Below are 17854 nucleotides of genomic sequence, written 5' to 3'. Positions count from 1 at the left end.
TAGACCGAAGTTTTAGGAGCTCTCTTCACCAGGGCTGCTTTGCAGCGCAATCCACAATGAAGAGGAGCTGCAGAGAAACATCAAATGTGCTAAAATATTTCAGAAATTCCTTAACCCAAGGGAAGCTGAGGAACTGTAGTCTCTATCACCATGGCTTTCCTCACCCTGGGAGGAGACAAGAGAATCCTATTAGTGCATTTGGAGTGTGCCTTTAAAAATGCCTGAGTCCCCATGGGATTTGGAGTTTAAGAGCTTGGCAGGAGGAAGATCAAAAATACTTTGAGAAAGATAAATACTTAGAAAAAGAAAATACTTAAGAGAAATATAAAAATAGATAAAAAGTGCTCTTTCCTTGAAGGAAGTTATGAAACTGGGGTTTACAGGAAAAGGGATTTAAGGCCCAAGACTGTGGCTGATGAATCCAGACCCTCCACACCAAACTCCTTTGAAAACCACAAATCAAGCTGTCAGGGGCTTGGAAGGAGAGCACAAACAGCCATTACCAGCTCTTGTTCAGCAGACATTGAAAACCAACCATGCTTCAATGCAGAAAAACCATCAAAGTGTTAAAAAATCAGACAGGAACCAAACAAAAATCGGAAGCTACGACCACACACCGGCCCCAGCTTTCATTTTTCACTGCAGCCTGTGTCTCGACACCTTGGCATTCCAGCCTTCCCAAGGAAGACTGATGACAGTCTCCTGACGGAGCTGGCACCAGCGCGCCTGCTCGATTTCCCAGAGCCAGCTTGACAGAGGTTTATTTAAGGACTTATTATGTTATATAAACTGCTAAATCAAACAGATGCTTTTCTTGTGACAACAGATAGCTGAACTATTAGTGGATGGCAGGAGGCCACAGCTAGAAAAGCCTCTCTCTCTCTCTCCAGAGCCTGTCCAGCCCTGCAAATAATGCACAGAATTTCTGCTCCTCACGCTGTCCCACACCAAAAGGTGCCTGGTACTTTTTGGCAGCCCCACAGAGGAATTACCACCATGCTATTAAATAAAATAAGGGGTCTGTAAATGATCCAGCACAACTTGCAGATTCTCCTACAGAGGTAGAACAACCTTTGTGCATGAAGAGAGTGCTGTGATGCTGTTTGGTCAGGGAAGGGCTTGAAGCGTATCAGCAGCAGAACTGAACATCGCTGGCAATTCAAGTATAAAACCTGCTCAGCCCATCCTCAAAACTGTCATAAACACAAGACCAAGAGACTCCATCTTCTATTCAAATATATGTACAAAAAAGCCAGGATTAAAAAGATCTGGATCATTGCAAATATTTTATCCCAAAACTCTGTGGCCAAACAAAAAAGCACATCCAGACTTTTAGTCACAAACCAGCTCAGTGGGTCTCGGTCTTCTTTCAAAGGCAAGGAGACACATCATCACAAATCCCACTGCTGAAACTCCAGGAGTCCTTCTCTGGCAGTCAGAGGGAAAACACAACATGGAAAGGTGTTCAGAATGATCTGTCACCTGTGTGACAGGCAGAATGACTGTCACACCAGTGATTTAAATGACCCCCATCCTGGCATCTGAAACTAATCTGCTTTTAAAAAGGTTTCCATCACAGGTGTCTCTCTGGCACATTTTTGAGCTCAACTGCAGGGGTAATTTTGAAGTGAGAACTTGATATGACTGATACTATAATGATAGTCAACAATGCAGAAAAGATACTTTAATATTTATTGCATGTGCAAAGGTCTCTTATCAGAGAAGCATAGTTCTGTTAGCAGAATTTTTTAAACAGCTGTGTTGAAATAAAACTTTTACTCCAGGAGCTGCAGTTCAAATCCAACATCTGACCTTCTTTCATGAGATCTTGGATAATATATTGAAATATACTGAAACCACAGCTCTAGCTGTGAACCAGTTTTACTCTTTACTTTTAGCCACTGACTGAATCAAGCAGGACACGAGTTCTCATCCTGTGACCTGTGAAATTCCCAGTCATTATCACATGTGGTACCCAGCAGAGGTTTCCATTAGCAGAGTACAACAATTCTCAAAAAAATGACAAGAAGTCAGTTGTTTTGTTCAATAAAAATAGCCAGAAGAGCTCAGAACTCCTCCTACAGTCACTCTTCCATCTGGCTCCCACCAACTGGAAAAAAATACCTAACTGTGCTAAGCTAAACTCTGCAATTCAGGTCCTTCCTGTGAGAAAGAAGGACAGTAGTTGAACTGTGCAACAGGAATAAGAAGCATTCTGTTAAGAGGCCATTCCCAGCACCCTTCGAATGTCATCTTTTGACCAGTCTAACCCTGCAGGGTCATAAAGCTAAAGGACAGAGGAAGCTGGTACAGTCCAAAACCTGCCAAAATAAACTTTCCACATCCATAGCTACATTCAGCAGCACTATGTGCCCAGTTTCCTCAATGCACAGTGAATTCCTCCATTTGCCCATTTAATGGGAAAGCAAAGAGCTGGAGAAATGTGGAAGCGAGGATGAGGCTGCAAATGGAACAACCACACCGTGTCAGGAAAAAACAAGTCTTTGCTTACAGACAGGTCTGAATCCTGTTCCTGTCAGTGCTGGGACATTCTTTGCTCTGCTATCACATCACCTATAGTCTAATAGGTGACCCAAACACCTCCAGCCAGGAGCTGGGATAACATCAGTGTGCCTGAAGATTTCCCAGGGAATGCAAAAGACAGAGGGATCAAGAGAGGGAATGTGTTTCAAATGAGACATGCTTCTAAAATCACTAAGATACAGATTCTGCAGACAGAAGTTATTCTGGTCAGCTGCCTGTTAAAATATGAAGTACACTATCCAAAGATGCCAGAGACCTGAATTTCTGGAAGTTCAAAACCAGAATCAGAATGAGAAAAGTCTGATGATTATAGAGACCACGACACTATATTCAGACCTTCAGGGCTGTGACAGATTACTCCCACTGTCTCACTTATTTACTAAGCTGGACAATGTATCTTGTTCCACAGACACAGTGTGTGTCTCACCTGAACTCAGGTGGATACCATTAAAATCCCACAAGAGGGATATCTGCCACCTAAATATTCTACTTTTGCATACAAATGAGGGTATGGGAAACATCACTTAGAGGTGAAATTTCAAAAGGCAAGCATGCCTTGGTGTTTCAAATGAACCTAGTCAGATTAGAACCAGAGGGATTTCTTCAGAGCTTGACCCCAAAGAATCTGTTTGTAGTCCTTAAAGCAGCTGCAGCTGCTGAAAATTCAGCTTCTGCTTTTTCTGGCGCAACTGCTTGTGCTGGACATGGTGTTGCTCCCACATCCTCTACCACTGGTCCATCTGTACAGTCTGGGGAGGGTCCAGGGACACACACACATAAAAACACACACACACGCACATTTCCAAAGGCAAGAGGAGAAAAATCAATTTCCCTGAAACAGGAATGGGGTTGAAGGCCCAGAAGTCTTCCAAAGAATGAAGCATCCTCCATGCAGCAGGAGCAGAATGGGTTAAGGATGACAGGACACAGGAAGAAGGAAGAAAATACTCCAAGTACACACTGCTGGCCTCTCCAGCAGCAAAAATGCTGCTGCTGTGCACAGCTATGTGCTCCTTGGCCTAAGCCTTCTCACCGAAGCTCAATCTGGTTTCTAACCCAACCAAACCTGTACTTTCCCAAATATTCCCACTGCAAAACCCTACAAATCCATTGAACAATTCCTCCTACAAATTCTTTCTACAGTTCTTCCTCAGAAGACTGTGTCCAACTCATTTAGCCTGACATTATGCATTCAGTTTTGAGTGCTGCAGAGATGAAATGCTCTGCTCATTCGCCCTGCCCCATGCTCGGAGCCCATCAGCAGAGATTCTCTCTGCCTCACTTGTCATGCAGGACAACTGGATACCCAGATGAGTTTAACAAAAATGTTAGTTATTTATTTAGGCCCTGATCCAGTGGAGCACATGCTGAACTATAACCAGGATGTGCAGCCTGTTGACTTCAAAGGAACTATTCCCCCTGTCTAAACTGTTAAGTATCTGCACAAGTGCCTGGTGGACTGCAGTGAATACAGAGGAGGGAGCAGGGTTTGGGGGAGCTGCACACACGTCTGTGGAGGAGATTTCTCAGGAACTTTGTTGGCTTCATGCCCTACTGACCAGCTCTTTCACTGAACACTCACCAGAATCTCATGGATAGTTTGCAGTGGGGCTGTTAACACAAATCTAACACAAGAGATTATTACAATCAGGATGGCAGTTTATGCACAAACATGTATTTCTACTTATATTGTTGGCAGAGAAATTAAGTGACAGAGGTGAGTAATATCGACCTGCAATACAGACATCTCAAACTGGGGAAGAAGAGGGTAGGAAGTAGTGTTTTTGTAGCACAATGAGCATCCACATTACACCATAATTTTGAGCTCACTGTAATTATTCGGAGATCACTTCTGTAAAAATTAATATTTGTTTTGCATCTTACAGGATACAAAAGACTTACAACACCATGAATTTGCTACTCAAAATTCGTGGTAACTGTGGGGAACGTGTGACTTGCATTGCATTGTGAGTTTGAGCTCAGGTAGTTGGAGGAAAAAAGACTGTTGTCACTACAACACCCTTTTCCTAGCTTTATCTAACGTGTTTTACACACCAGTAAGTTCAGAACTCCAGGGTGCAAAGAATTTTGATCAAATATTTCTACAAAGATCATTTTACAGCTGAAAAAAATGCAGGAGTTTTCAAATACACAAATCAATCAGGAATGACACCTCTCCTCTATCTCAGTTGTGATAGAGAAGAGTTGTTAAAGTGGTTATTTCCTTGGGCAAAGAGGGAGAAAATTAATATAGTTTATGGTATTTCTCTCCCTCTTTCTTTAGGAGATAGCTCCCTCCCCATCTCCCACTGCTGACACTGTCTGCTCCTCTCAGACTGCTCAGCTGATTCATCTCTAATTGCACACAGAGCACTTGAGCTCAGCTGTGTCCTCAGTTCCACACCACCTTTCTCCTAGGAAGGAAGGCTCCAAAACTTCCCCTGTTTTTTCCACTCCTACCAGCTGGTGTGAGAAGAAAGCTGCCCCCGTGCTACAGCCACATCTGATCCTGACTGTGACACAGAACAGTGACCACAAATGTGACATTTTGCCTCAAGAGGAGAGATGCTTCTGTACAACCTTGTTAAGAATGCACAAAAACAAGACAGATCACTTGCATCTGAGGCATCTGAGCAGCAAAGGTATCATCTTTTTCTTAGATTTCTGCTTGACCAGATAACCTCATCACTGACCATGGGCATTACTGGTTGAAGCAAATTGATAAACCCAGACCTTCCCATACCTGGTCACAAAAACAGCAGCATCCACAGGAGGGGTGTCATCCCTGGCACCAGGAACCTGGTTGTTACCAAGGTATTTTGCCCCACCATATTCTTCATTTTGCCACTGACAGAAGCTCTCCAGAGATCTCTCTCCATGATGCCCAATAGACAACTTTGCCTTTAGGGGAAAAAAAAATAAAAAAATAAATATATAGATATATAAAAAGGAGAAATATCAGTCCCAGTCACATCAGAGCTCTCTGTAACAGTTAACTCCAGATTGGTTTGCAGCTACAAGCAGACAGCTTTACCAGGAAGGATAAATAAAAGGATTCTGGTTCCTTTCACTCCCACAGCCCCTGTACTTCCCACCTTTAATGCTGCCTGGTGAAGTGGAACTGGCAACTCCTCAGAGTTTGTGATCCTGAGGCCAGAGAAGGCCCACATCACCCTCCCACCCTGTGAGACACCACAAAGCAATTCCAGGAGCAGGGGAGAAAGGGATTGCAACTCACAGGGCGATTGTGAAGCAGGACTAGTTTGGTCACTCGAATGTTGACTTTAATTCCCAGGCTTTGATGCTGGAACATGTTGTACACCTGTCAAAAAGCAAAGAAAGCATCCAAAACTTGTTAGTAGAAATATCAAGACCTAGTAATAGTTGAAGAAACTAACTGTGACTAAAGTTAGAAATTTTGCCTTTTAAAAATTGACACAATAAACTTCCCCAAATGGATTGTTCTATGACACTCAATAAAATAAAGAATTTTTAAGGAGGAACTTAAAAAAAAACTTCCTTACTGTAGAAAAGGAGAAAAATATTCCAAAGGAACTCTAAAGATAAAGTCTCAGGAACACGGACATACATTATGAAGCATCCAGCTAACATGGATCTTCAGCATTTAAATATCAGAGATATCTGAATGCAAGATGAAATAATGGTGTGTTTTAGACTTCAGGAAATAGAATGGAAAAGCAATTTCCCTCTGTTATTTTCATATCTTATATAAGAGAATAGTAATAAGGCAGCACATAATGACACAAGCCTCAGGAAATACAAAAATAGCACCGGAAACTACCTTACTACTTTCTCCAGATTTTGCATTCCAGCTCAGATACTTTACCTCATTTTATAGGTTAGAATATAAGATCTTAATTGATCCCAGAATTTTATTCCACTCATTTCTCTGTGTACAAATGTTTTAACTAGACAGTATCAAAAAAAGGTGAGGGAAGGGTTTATTTTAAAAAGGTGTAAAATGACACATAAAAGGCCTTGGGTGAATGTTGTATCACCTACTTAGTAAAAAAAAAAACCAAAATCAAGACCAGTGAAGAGAGACTCCTGACAAGAGGGAGGCAGGTTTGGCCCCAGGTAAGCAATATTCCTTCCTCACAGCTCGTTTGGCTACAAGCATCACGCAGGCTCAGTAACTTCCTACAGCAAACCCGAGACACGAGCACATCTTGCACATTATGTTTTCAACGCTTGGTATTTTTCCTATTTGTGCAAATACTCAGGAATGTGCTCAGTGGAAGAGTGCTCTGAAGCTCTCCAGTGTTTGGGGTTGGATTTAAGCACACACGTAAATGTTTCCTACAATTTAGGTACAGATTGCAAGACAGAGCTACTCAGTGTTTGACCCAGTGACCTTCAGCTGAGCACAATGAGCCATTTATCTTCCCTGGGGCTGGTGTACAAGTGCACACAAGGGCTGGCACTATTTGCTTAGCCTGGGGAAGTGTTGGTAGAGCAGTTCAGGCCTCTCTCTACAGACCTGGGGGGGATAAACTTGACATTTGCAGAGAAGGGCTCTGACAGATGATCCCTGTGTAAGTGGAGACCTGGACGTTCAGGTGGGAGGGTCAATGGGGCACCAGGTTGAGGGGGTGAATGGATGGATGGATGGATGATGGATGGATGGATGGATGGATGGATGGATGGATGGATGGATGGATGGATGGATGGATGGATGGGTGTCTTTGGTTTCCCAGCTCTCCACTAGCTCTGGCCATCCCATGAAGTTCCCACTCATGAAATGAGAATAAATCCAGCAAACAGGTCCTTATCATTGAGCCTGGTGGGTGCTGGTGCTTGGCTTCCCATCAGAGCAGTGAAGCTGCCTCCAGCATGGACATATCCAAACACCACTGACTTCCAAAGGCTGTTTTCCCTGGCAAAACTTACCCACTAAGCACCAGCTGCTGGAGTTCAGGATGTCATCTTGAAAACTGCCAGCCCTTCCTCCTTTCTCTTGTACTCTCTGTCCTAAGGATAACTCTGACTACACTTTTATTCCCATCCACCAGTGATCTCAGAAGAGCTCAATCAGCAGCAATTGGATACTAAACCAAAAAAAAGTCACTGGGAGCGCAAGAGGCTCCACTTTGCTTGTTTATTCAAGCTTTGTTTGCTTATTTTCTTACATGAAGCCCAAAGGACTGATGGCAGTTTGTATTGCCTAGAAGGAACATTAGCCTTTCCCTCTGAGAAGGAGATCATTTAACAGTTACCAACACACACTTGACTGGTAGAAAATTTAATTTGTCAATTAAAATAATTTGTATGCAGAGAAAAAAAAAGATAAATTAAAACACTCCCCCACTCACCACATATCCTTACTCCTGTATTCATGACTCCTTCCCCCTCATCCAGATCCATGCAGGTGGATGGGGAATGGGAACTGTCCTCAGCCTGGAACAAGTCTCTCTGGGCTCCCTCCTCACACTTTTTCCCTGTTTCAGTATGGATCCTCTCCATGGGCTGCAGTTCCCATCAGGAGAGCCTGCTCCAGCACAGCTCCTCTGCTCAGGTCACAGTGTTGGGAACAGCCTCCTGCCCTGGTTTCCCCACAGGCTGGAGAGCAACCTCTGCTCCAGCACCTGGAGCTCCTCATCCCCCTGCTCTGACCTGGGTGCTCACATGGATTATTTCCCCACTTTTTTCCAGTATTCAGCTTTTCCTGACAGGCTCTGCTGTGCCCTATGGTGAGGGCTGGGACCATACATGTCCAGCACGGGGCAGTTCTGGGTCTCAGCCCCACCACCAGCTCACCCACACACTGTCCTTACAGAGGGAAACCTCTCTCAGATCATGGGCTTTAAGGCTAGAAGGAATCCAATGGAGAAGGCAAACAGACTTTTAAATTACTTGATTAAAAAAAAGAGATGAGTCTGATACAGCTCAGGTTGTTCCCAGCTGCAGTTAAACCAGGTAGGCTGTGTCCAAAGGAAGCATCATCACAGAATCCAGCTGAATTTAAAATAAAATAATTCAAATACAGGTCTTTCCTGCTAAGAATGGAATTTCATCATGGCAGCAAGAAACTTGTGCCTTTCTCACCCAGCCAACAAGAAAACCAAACCCCAGAGACTCAGCGTGTCCAAGCTGCTCAACACCACATCCAAATGTCCACCAGCAGCACGTGCCAAGTGAGGTGGCTGGGATAACTGGTACCAGGGGATGAGGAATGGGATTTCCCACTGCAGATGTTCTCAAGATTTCCTGCTGCACTGACAGAGAGACTGACTCACAGACACCTCCCTGCCCACTCCCAACACCATGGGCCACCCTTCCTCAAGCCTGCAGTTGCATCACACCCTTCAAGATGCTGTGAATACTTCCAACAGGGGAAAAGTAAAAATATTTGGGTGGTTGGGGAATGGGTAACCTAACCCTAACCCTAACCTTTTAATAAAATAAGGCAGCTGGGAACAGAAGTGTCAGCTGCATGAAACTCTGCCATGGAACCAAATGCAAAGGGTACTTGTTTAGGACATCACCAGAAGGGGCAGAAAGCAGCTTGGATGGAAAAGAAATGGAGGTTCTGGATCATGGGATGAAAGGAAGGGATGGGAAAAGTGGTCAGCGTGACTGAAGTGTTGTGGGTGCCCTGCTGCAGGTGAATGTCTCTGAAGTATTTGAAGTATTGACTTCTCTGTGAGGAGGCATCAAAAGTCTGAGCTCTAAAAACAGGAGACATGGTAAAGAACTCTACAAAACAGCAAGAAAAAATGGAAAGGGAAGTGCATTAGAACAAGAATAAAGCCTGTCTCTGCCATCTTCTCCTTCATCTGCATTTATCTGACAGATCTTTACTGTACAAAATACCCTAAAGAAAACAGGAAAGCTTGAAAGCTGGACCATCCTTCTCTGTTTGCATTCCTTCTGCCTCTCTTTCTCCTCACAGCTCTGACATGGAAGGGGCAGAACAAATGCAGTTTTGGCATAAGCTGAGCAGGCCTGCCCCAGCACGCACAAAGCAAACACAGACATAAGGAATTGGGCTGAGAGAGGAACTACACGACATAATTCTAATTTTTTTTTTTTTTAATTCTCAAGAGCTTCCTCTGCAGGTGGATGGTGGGAGGGAGACGTGTGTGTTTCAGATGTTTTGGAGTTCAGAACAGCAACCCTGAGGATAAATTGACTTTTTTCCCCCCCTTTTTTCTTCCCTAAGCACTGCATTCAAGCAGAAGCCTTCCCATTGCCTTGGCTGCTGGATGAGGTTTGGACAGCAGAAGCCTTAGTCAGGTTACTGAGGTTGTCTTTCTCTTGTTTTGAAAAGTGCTATAGGATTTCTAACACCCACCTAAAGCCAAGCTTTCAAATTACTCCTTTAAACATTATGAAAAAGAACATATTCATAGCTCTTTATAAGATACAGTTGACATAACTTCTTCTCCTGGGGCCGCTGGAGCAAAAAGAGAAATCAGTAGACAGTGATGAAACACTCAGATCCTTTTCCCTTATGTTCCCTTATATCCCTGTTCCCATCATGAAAATTCCAGACCAGGGTAAGGAAGCTGATTATCAGTGGCAGCTCTGGAGCCTTTATGTGCCAGCCCCCAAGAGCACAGACATATATATCCATCAGTGCAAGCATGATAAAAATGATTTTATCTGCTTTTTTAACATTAAAAAAAAACCTCACAGGGGAAATCCAAAATGAAAAACAATCTGTGGAGCATAAAATCAGGCTTCAGAGAGTAAAACAGTATCATTCCTAAAGAATAACATAAGAATTTTCCCTCTTAATGACATCCAAAAGATCACTAACTTCAAGTTCCTGCTTGCTGCTGCAAAGAGCTTCCACAGTAATCGCATGGCTTAGCAACAGCTGCAGGAGAACTGACACACACTGCAGAAACTCTCCTTCCATGCTGCACTCTCAGAGAAAAAGGCAAGCTCCAAACCAAGCCACAGTTGTAATTTATTGCAAAACCCAAAAAAATACACTTAGGGGACAAAAAAAAAAAAAACCAAACCAAACCAACAATTTTTTTTAGGTTTTCAAACCCATAGAAAGCAGCTGTTAAATGACTGTGTTGTGGTCTTGGAAATTCAGAAACTCAGACGTCTCTGTCTAAATGCTCAGAGGGTCAGTCTGGGTGGGACATGGTTTGCAAAGTCAGCTCTGCACTATGCAAGGAGCCAACATCCACAACTCACTGTTCAGGGCCTGGCTGGAAACAGTCACTCCTCATCCTCAGTAACACAACAGCCATGGACAGGACTTTCCAAAGGGTCTCATCCTCATTTATCACCATTTGAAGCAGTTACCTCCAGAACCATTTGAATCAATTCTCTCTGGAAAGCTGAAAAACTAAACCATGAGAACCAGACACAGCAGGGACTAGTGCAGCTCCTAGAATCTCCTCTTTCCTTTACTGGTCACTTTCAGATTAAAAGCAACCACAAGAGCAAACAAAAGCTTAAAACACCTGCAAGAACCAAACATCCATCCTAACAGCTCCACATGGAAGAAATGCACTGAGAAATTAGTTGCCAGCTGCAGACTAACAGAATGGGTGAGAAAACAGATATGTTTTAAAGCTCAATTTACCACAAAGGCACTTGGGTTTGGAGTTCAGAGGAAGTTCTAAACACTGGTGACTACAGAAGGAGGACATGAACAGGAGATGCTCTCAGGCTGAAGGTGAGACAAGAACTGGAATGCAAACACTGCAACAAAGCTCAATAACAAGGGAGTTGAACTTAGAAAAAGAGATCAGCACCTATATTTAATTAGGTGGTTTTGCATTTCCACAGCTCCACTGGTACTCCTCCCTATCCAAGTTCTTCCATTCCTCATGCCCACAGTCTCACTGCCTTGCTAAGGCTGCAGCTGTGCATGGTGGCATTTGACAACAACTTTACCACCTGTTTGGAAAATCCTGCTGAATCAAACACCTTGCCAGAAAACAAGAAAAGATTTCTTTTTAGCAGTGGTGACTTAAAAAAAGCCAACTCAAATCCCTGGAGCAGTGCTTGTTCCTACTCATACATTACAGAGCACCTAAGAGGGAAATTCTTCCATGATCTTGGAAAAATCTGTCTTATAATTTCAAGTATTAGTTTAGTAAATGGAAGAGTCTGCACCTCTACAGTGACATTCACAAAAAACAAGTACTTCTAATGTGAATCTATTCTCTGTTCAGGGGGATGGGACTACAGAACAACATTAAAAACACTACATTTGCTACATGAAAGTGCTACCTGTTATTTCTGGGTTCCAAAATGGGTTTGCTGTGTTTTTTAGCTGTTATTCTAGTAGAGGGTGGTGGGTTTTTTTCTCTAAGACTCTCATTTACCAAGGGAGCAATAAACTCGTATTTTGTAATGCTAACTTTTTTCCCCTTCAGAAATTCTTGTAACATAAATAGATATTAAATACTTTAAGGCAGATCACTTTATTTAAAATGTCTATAAATATAAAATTCATTAATAAGACCTCTTAATGCTTGTTTTGTGGTTTGACAGTAAACGTAATGGCTTACAGAGAGGAGTTAATATACCCCTGACCAGTAATGCTCTATTTGCTTAAATGCAAGCATCCAAGCCAAAATTAACATTCTGGTTTCTTTTAGAGGCAGCCTGCCATCCTGCAGTATAGCTGAATAAGCACTGCCTAATATCATGGGGCAAATCCTCTCCCCCAGCTAACAGTCACTCAAGGCTGACAGGGAGGCAAGAAACAAAGATCCCAAGCAGTCAAGAGCTTGGCTAAGGCCTCCACAAACTACGATTATCTCTGAAATATGTTTTTCTGAACTATCCTTCAGCTTCTTTTCCTGGGATGAAGGTCAGCTTTCATTGCACAAATGTAACATTGAAATTCCCTTTGATTTTCCTGAATTTCACCTGGTTTTATTGCTACAGAATAAAGGATTTATGCAATGATGCCATCTATGTGTTTACCTATTATTATTCCTCACTATTTTTTGGTCTTGCCAGTCACTCTCAAGCAGCTTCCTTCAGAGGCCTGAAAAATGTTCCTAAGAGCGTGGGAATGTAGGTGGCCAAGGGAGAGACTCTCCCACTGCTGCTCTGCAGGCTGAAAAGCTGAAACATGAATTCAAATCCTATCAGACATCAGAAAAAACTCACACGAGTGAGCCCCCAGGAGCAATGACTTAACAGTGGGAAGCATTTCAGCTGGACCTTGCACCTGAGGAGATGTCACATGAATGTGTTCCTCATCCAAGAGTCCTCTTCCATGTGCTCTCTCCAGTGTCTAATAAAGGGGTGAGCTCACACTACAGCATCAGAACCAAGCTTAAAAGCCCATCAGCCTAATCCACTGGAAACTAACCTTCAATATTTTCTTAATAAATGGGTTTAGAGAACCCAGCCCATCTATGAGCATCTTCCCACACGAATTTATTCACACCTGGCAAGCTGATGCTGCTGAGATGTTTTGCAGTTCCTTATCCTGGACAGACAACAGGATTCAAAGATCCACAGCCATCTTTTGTTTAAGACTTGGTCCATCAGTGTGTTCATCCCTAACAAATTTCACAGGCTGAAAAAGCTGCACAACACAGAGATCCCCAATGGCCACAATGAAATAATTGACCTGTTGGCATGAGGATCATCAAAAGTAACTGCAGAGCCATGGTGGAGCCCCATCAAGTGACATCTGTCAGGGCACACTGGGAGGCAAAATAAAAGGTAGAGGAAGGGACACAGAAAAGCAGCTCATTAACGGAAAAGACCAATCAAATTCCCTACTCAATCAGCCTCCAGGAGGGCTCCCTCACACCAGTGCTTGATGAAGGAACACAAGACCTCTTAAAAAGCTGTTTTTCCATAGCTGGTCTGTGCTGAGCATCCATCTCTTCACTGGGAAGCATGACCAGGCAATTACTGTTCAGAACTGCTATTTTTTTCCCAAGCCAATTTGCTGCTCATAAACACCGACAGAGGCACAGTGAGGAGAATGAGCTGTTCCTGGATATTACAATAGCATGGGCAAAGGACTATGAGCTTCCTGCAAGACTTTCTTCTGCAAATGCCTCTGCAAGGACCCCTGCAGCCTCTGAGCAGAGTTTTCCATGTCTCTATCCAATTTAGCCATTACCTCCTTATTGGCACTGCCAACAACTGAGTGAGCATTCCCTGTGGGAGGCTTTGTGTTCCCTTATCAGCTGAGACAGAAGGCTCCACTACAGGGACACAAATTAACATCCACACTTCCCATGAGCCTGCAATTTTCAAAGGTTCCACTCACTCCCAAAAGATATCCTTAGGATTTCTAGAATGATTTTTAAGCCCAACTCCACCAACTACTCATAGGTATGATCAGCACCACTTCATGCAGCCCTGGAGGTCCTGGGGTGAAAAAAGTGGGATCAGCCAGAAGTTTGATGGTAAGTTTGCCACATTTTCTACATCAAGGGAAGCAGCCATTTACATTGTGTAAAAATCAGAGATAAAAACCATTTTGGACTTAAAGCCAGATCTGCTAGAAATCAATATGACTGCTAGCTTTAACTGCCTATAACAATGACACATATCTCTTGTGAAACAGGCGTGCCATAGGAATCTTTAGAAACCCAAGAAAGATGTCAGACAAGACCATCTGTCCACTGTGGATTACCCTCCTCCAAGGTAAACCACAGCAGCACCAAAAGCCTGGTCGAAAACACCACTCCTGAGCAACTGTTTCCTAAGTGAAAACTTGAATTTTCAGTTTTTAAAAATGGGTTTCTATTGTAGCAAATACCAGGAGTAACACACATGGAGAAGAGGCACATAACACAAGAAAACCAAAACCTTTTCTTGTACCTGAAGGTCAAAACAGTTCTTGATTTCTGCTGTCAAGTCAGCTTTACCCTACCCTGGATATGTCCTGCTTATTCTTGTTTCCTCTTTTGAGAGTAAAGTGCCTACTTACCATATTCATAACTGTGAGGATGAACCTCTGGGCAGCCTCTGCTCCGTGGTACTGCACCATGTCAGCATCTGCCACCACCAGTGTCTCCACCGTGTACTCGCTGGTCAGGCGAATCGCGTTCCTCCTCTCCCGCCAGTCACTCGTGGACTTCACTTTCTTCTGTCTCTTCTTTTCTGGAAAGTCAAAATACCTTTTAAGGCTGGCAGATCATAATAAAACACTCCCAGCCTTTTCAACAAACATTCTCGTGCGTATTCAGATTGTAACAACCTTTAAAGTGTTCTTGGCCGGTTAAAGAAGCCACCAAGAGGTTCCATTGCAGGTACATCTGTGCCTCTGGGTGCAGAGAGCAGCAGATGATGTGAAAAGAGAGAAGAGGATGGGAAAAAAAGTTCAAGAAAAGGTAAAAAATTTAGTAATTCAAATCAAAATGTTTCAGATAAGCTAAACCTCCCTTCCTCCCAACTAAAGGACTGATGTATTAATATTGTCTTCTTCTAAGCTGAAAGGTGATGTGCCAAGCATCTGAGGCATGACCAAAGGAGAAATTAAGTTCAGATATTAATTCAAACCTGCTCACTTCACTGCAGCCACAAAACTGTGTTCATGCTTTCAATTGTAAAAATAAAGAAGCTAATGAAATAATTAAAACAAATTTATTCTTGCAATAAGAAGCAAACTTCTAAGATCCACTGAAATTATCTCTGCCTAGTGTTCAGCCTGTGATATACTATGGATAAGATACTGACACTGCTATTACTATTGATTTTTTCCAGTGGAAAAGGGAACAGAACACACAAGTTCTGAAACAGCACAAACACAACATTCAGTGCAAAACTGACATGGGACAGTTCCTAATGGATGATCAGACAAATCCCTCTTATGTCACACAACATGTGCTGCTCATTCCCTAGAGCAGAGAATCACTTTTTAATTTTCTCTAGATTTAACCTGAGACCCTCTCTGAGCAAAGCAGCAGCCAGAGCTGAGCTGGTGTTCACTGATCCTGATTTTCCACAGCCTGTTTACCAGCTCCCTGACATAATTCAGTCTGAATTTCACTTCTTTCCCAGATCATCAGTTTTCCCTGACTGACCCTCCTGCACTCAGGGTGACAAACTCCATCAGCTGCAAGCCCCTCAAAGCCCACCTGAAATGGACTCCCTGCCTTCACCCATTCATGCATTTTCAGCCTTGTCAATAAGCACATTTCCACACGTCCATCCCATCTCCTCATTCCCAGTTTTCTTGTAGTCATCCAGTACAACTCTGCACGTGCTTTTCTGCCCAAGGCATCAACTGTCAACACTTGGTACATATTTTAAACTGAGAAAACAACCATGAAATTTGATTTGATTTTTTTTTTTTAGAGAGTTTGGAAATATTCCCCTGGGTTGAAAGAGACAGACAGGAGTCTATGGACAAGAAAAAAAAAAAAGAAAATGTGAGGTGATCATAAATAATGGAAGCTACATGCCAGCAGCAAAGATGAAAATAACCAAGTTTCCAGGGCTGTTTTCACATGAGCTGCAGGATAGCTACAGAAAAACTGCAAAATCATAGAAAAGCTGCCACAGAGCAGAGGATCTCTATCATAAAAATAAAATTAAAAAGATTGACTATACAAGAAAGGAGAGTTGTTTGCACCTTTGATTTGCCAACTGTGAGATGGAGATGACTTCAAACTCCCGTGGAGCAGCTCACATGTTTTATTTTATTCCTTTCATTCCATTCATTTCCCATCCCTTCCTCTGCACAGCAGCACATCTTTAGCTACAGGTCCTCAACATTATCATTTAAATACCAAGCAGAAATCAAAGATAAAAGAAAAGAAGGTGAATTATTTCAATGTAAAAACATTGACATTTCGGGTCTTACTGCTATCAATCAGAACCTTCCTGAAAACAGCAGCATTTCCCCATCAAATTCTTATTTTGGCAATCCCCTAATAAATGTTTCTAGGTGGTATAAATCTCTTACCTGTAGAGAAGTTGCTCTTATGGGGAGCTAAGCCTAGATTCAACTGAATCTCAGCTTGGCATTGAATGAGCTGTGTAAAAAAGTTTAAGTGGAAGGAAAAAATTAGAGTTCTCTGGGTTTTCACTTTAAAAATCTCTTTTTTGGTGGAAAAGAAGACATTTGTATCAGAGGAGGAACCCACTCTGCTTGCTGTTGGGGGAGAAGAGGTCATGCCATGGTCATTTGCCAGTGTGGTCCCTCCTCCAGAGGCAGATGAAGGAATTGGCACCTCTTTGCAGCTCAACAAAACTCTGCAAGGTGTGACTTTTGGAGAGCAGCAGCCTAAAGGAACTCCTGGCAAAGGGCTGGGCAGTCTTGGTTCACACACAGCCTCTGGCCCCCTTTCCTCCTGTGGACTGGCTGCTTTCCACCGAGGGGCTGGGATTAGAGGATGTGTGTGGAAAAGCAGCACCCCACAGGCTGCCTGGAAACGCAGCCAGAGTGACCTGACAGGGGAATCCAGGTTCTTGCTCTTACCCTCACCTTCACACTGTCCAAGTGTAAATTTACCTGCATTTAAAACAGGCAACAGGACTCAAGGGAGCTCACAAAGAGCTCAGGTGGTCACTGCTGAACCTCCAGAACAGGCACCACAACACCAGCTACTTAAAAAGGAGAGGTTTTTCAAATTTGTAGTTCCTTCACAGGGTGAATTATTTTATCCTTTCTGTCCACTTTCACAGTCTCTCTTTGCATCCTCCTGCCTACCACAAATGCAAATAATTTTCCAGAATAATCAAGCACATGAAGAAAACAAGGCATTTGCATGGATGAAGCATAACAAAGAGAAAGGAAATGCACATGTCCTGTATCACAGATGTTTGATGAAGAGGAAGATCCAAAACCAGCAGGAAAAATCCTCATTCAGTGCACTTGCAGCTCATACCTGAAAGTGAGCCAGCTTTATGGAGGTATGCAAAAACAAAAATACCCCATCTCTAGAGCCTCACTTCAGAAACAAGCCAGCACAGAGAAGTCTCATTCTTGCCCTGCAAGATTTATGGACCATAGGCACAGAATCCCTCCATGAGTACACGAAACCCCGAACTAAAATAAACATCAGCCATTAAAACAAGGATTAAATGCTTGGTGGATTCTTTATTTGAACAAACTGATGTTACAAATTTTGTGGTGCAGATGTTTAAGTGTTAGTGTGAAGGCCTAAGAGGCCATAAACCATGGGCAGGAGCTGTCAGAGGAGTTTACACTGTGGGGAGCACACAGCACATGATTTTAGGAGTCAGGTGTTCCCTGCTTAAGAGGTCAGAGAATTTTGTATGAAATATGAGCTGAAACAGCCAATCTACAACACAGCATGTACATGCTGCAGGTGACTGGGCACAGGGGACATTACTCTTTGGCCAGTCACTCTGACAGTATGTTATACAG

The 17854-nt window shown here is 43.0% G+C and overlaps 1 protein-coding gene across 1 annotated transcript in view; it reads right to left on the bottom strand.

Moving 5' to 3' along the window:
* ADAMTS17 (ADAM metallopeptidase with thrombospondin type 1 motif 17) overlaps nt 1-17854 on the bottom strand; it is a 153841-nt gene that overhangs the window by 118592 nt on the left and 17395 nt on the right. The window contains exons 4-6 of the mRNA XM_058847265.1: nt 14447-14619; nt 5783-5866; nt 5288-5445 (exon numbers count right to left, since the gene is read on the bottom strand). Coding sequence (XP_058703248.1) covers nt 5288-5445; nt 5783-5866; nt 14447-14619 — 415 coding nt within the window. The remainder of the gene's footprint in view (nt 1-5287; nt 5446-5782; nt 5867-14446; nt 14620-17854) is intronic.

The sequence above is a fragment of the Poecile atricapillus genome, chromosome 11 (genome assembly GCF_030490865.1).
Source record: "Poecile atricapillus isolate bPoeAtr1 chromosome 11, bPoeAtr1.hap1, whole genome shotgun sequence".
Classification (NCBI taxonomy): domain Eukaryota; kingdom Metazoa; phylum Chordata; class Aves; order Passeriformes; family Paridae; genus Poecile; species Poecile atricapillus.
The sequence above is the reverse complement of the archived record's forward strand: the minus strand, read 5'-3'. Positions and strand labels throughout refer to the sequence as shown.